The sequence below is a fragment of the Plasmodium reichenowi genome, chromosome 13 (assembly GCF_001601855.1).
Source record: "Plasmodium reichenowi strain SY57 chromosome 13, whole genome shotgun sequence".
Lineage (NCBI taxonomy): Eukaryota > Apicomplexa > Aconoidasida > Haemosporida > Plasmodiidae > Plasmodium > Plasmodium reichenowi.
Window position 1 is genome coordinate 117,134 of NC_033658.1, and position 2,500 is coordinate 119,633.

A 2,500-nucleotide genomic window follows, 5' to 3' on the forward strand; every position below is an offset into this window, starting at 1 on the left:
GTTTTGATCTTTATCATATGGATTGTCCTGCTCTATACTACTTTTGATTAATAAATTATCGCTTAACGTTTTGGGTAGATGTGTAGCATGTTCAATTAATCTAAGATTATATTTTGGATTGAACGTTTCTTTATTACTATTAACAATATTATCTATAACATTAAAGTTTTCTTCTTTCTCTGTTCTTGTTCTTTTAAATTCTCTATAATTCATTTTCTTAATTAATTTATCATAATCTTTTACAGCTATTTTATCAAAATTAAAAGCATTTAGATTTTTTATTTTAATATGATCAAATGCTTTATCGGAACATGAGGATACATTATCCGTAAATTCGTTTAGATTATTGCTGTAATGATCAAAATTTTTCGAAGATAAAGATCTATTAATATTTGTATAATTATGATCTTCATCATCATAACTACTATAGTAATTATCATTATTTCTTATGACATTAATTCTCATTTCTCCTTTATATGAATTATCAACACTAATTTTTCTGCTTATAACATTTAAGCTTCTATATCTATTATGATTATTATTATGATTATTATTATGATTATACTTATGATTATTATTATGATTATACTTATGATTATTATTATGATTATACTTATTATTATTATTACCATAATAATTATTATATCCACCACGAATATTACTCACATTATTATAACTATGTTTATTTAAATAAGTATATACATCACTAGTATCTTCATTTCCTGTTAAATCATTAAAAAAATTAGTTTTCTCTCTCAAATTTTCGTATACACTCTTTTTATTATCTCCACAATTTATATTTGCATTTTCACAATTCTTTCCTTTCTTATAATATTCATCATTATATAATTTACTTAAATTTGTCATGTTATGTGTATTGTCATATATATTATTATTTTCTTTTTCAACATGATTATTATCAACATTGTTATTATTATTTTTATTCTTGTCGTCATTTTGTATATTATTCTTTCTCTTATCACACATATGATTATCACACATATGATTATCTCTCATATGATTATCTCTCATATGATTATCTCTCATATGATTATCTCTCATATGATTATCACACATATGATTATCTCCCATATTATTATCTCTCATATTATTATTATTATTATCATGGACCATGTCGATTTCCTTCATGTCCGAATTCAATAGAACACCTTTTTCAATTTTATTTTTTTCCCTGGTCCTTTTTTCATTACATGAATAATCATCGAAACTCTCTATAACCGTGTGAGAGTCATACGCACGTTCCCAAAAAGATATATCACATGTACGAATATCCTGAAGACACGTATAAATATCTGGTAGTCGTAAATCAAACTCCCCATATTTATTCATTTTCCTCCAATATAATTCTGGTACTATTTTACTAGAAAAATGTAAAATGTTGGTACCTTTAAATAACCAATAATTCTTTAGATTCTTTTTTCGTATATAAAAATTATAATCTATCATTTTTAATACCTTTTCTAAATAAACAATACGAAAAGGATTAGGAGGATATATATTCAAAAATCTATATAAACATTCAAAAGTTAATCCTTGAATAGTTAGGATTAATAAAACACTACCACTTATATAATAAGCTAACTCTTTTGTTAATTTCTCATTTATTTTATTCTCTGCTTCAATACGTAATCCTAAAACTAACACAATACCACCTCTCAATCCTCCCCAAATTAATAACAAAATTTCCTTACAATTCACCTCATATCCTATTTTGGAAAGAAAAGGAGTAAATATTAATATCATAACAGAACGTGCTATTAATAAATATACATATGTCAAGGCAATATATAAAAAGAAATATAAATTATCTTTAAACACATTCTCCATCATACCAAATGAAATGATACCAGATATAATGAAAATACTAGAATTACCCATCAACGCTAACAATTCCACAATTTCTTTATGTTTCCTTTGAGCTATTTCATCTAACGCAATATGACCATATGCATTAATAAATAATCCATAACATACAATAGACAAAGGTCCTGATAAATTCAAATAATATTCAGATACAAAATAACATAAATAACACATTGTTATCGTAGCTAAACACTGATTATAATAATGCTTCCTATATAAATTTATCCATGCAAAAGTTATCATAGCCATGCCTATACCAAACACAGGACTTAAAAATAATAATTTTACAAACAACACAGCATATTGGGAAGTATTCGCTTTATATCCTATAGTTAAATAAAAAAAAAATTGAAACAACAACACTGAACTACCGTCATTTATTAAAGATTCTACATGAAACATAGAACTTATTTTAGACGGAGCGTCAACCACATTTAATATAGATAACACAGCTACAGGATCTGTTGAAGATAAAATAGATGCTAGTAAAAAACTACTAGATAATGGACTCTGCTCTTGTCTATACATAAAAGAATAATAAAACAATATACCTAATATACCTACTTGTAGGGCCACACCTACAACAGCTAAACCTATACCTCCATATAAAAAATTC

At 25.1% G+C, this 2,500-nt stretch overlaps 1 protein-coding gene across 1 annotated transcript in view; it reads right to left on the minus strand.

The window, feature by feature from the left end:
• Positions 1 to 2,500, minus strand: part of PRSY57_1302500 (sodium/hydrogen exchanger, Na+, H+ antiporter) — a gene marked incomplete at both ends in the record, with an annotated part of 6,696 nt that overhangs the window by 3,243 nt on the left and 953 nt on the right. The window contains one exon of the mRNA XM_012908962.2: positions 1 to 2,500. This exon is cut by the window's left edge and continues 2,373 nt beyond it; it is cut by the window's right edge and continues 953 nt beyond it. Within this exon, the coding sequence (XP_012764416.2) occupies positions 1 to 2,500 (2,500 nt within the window).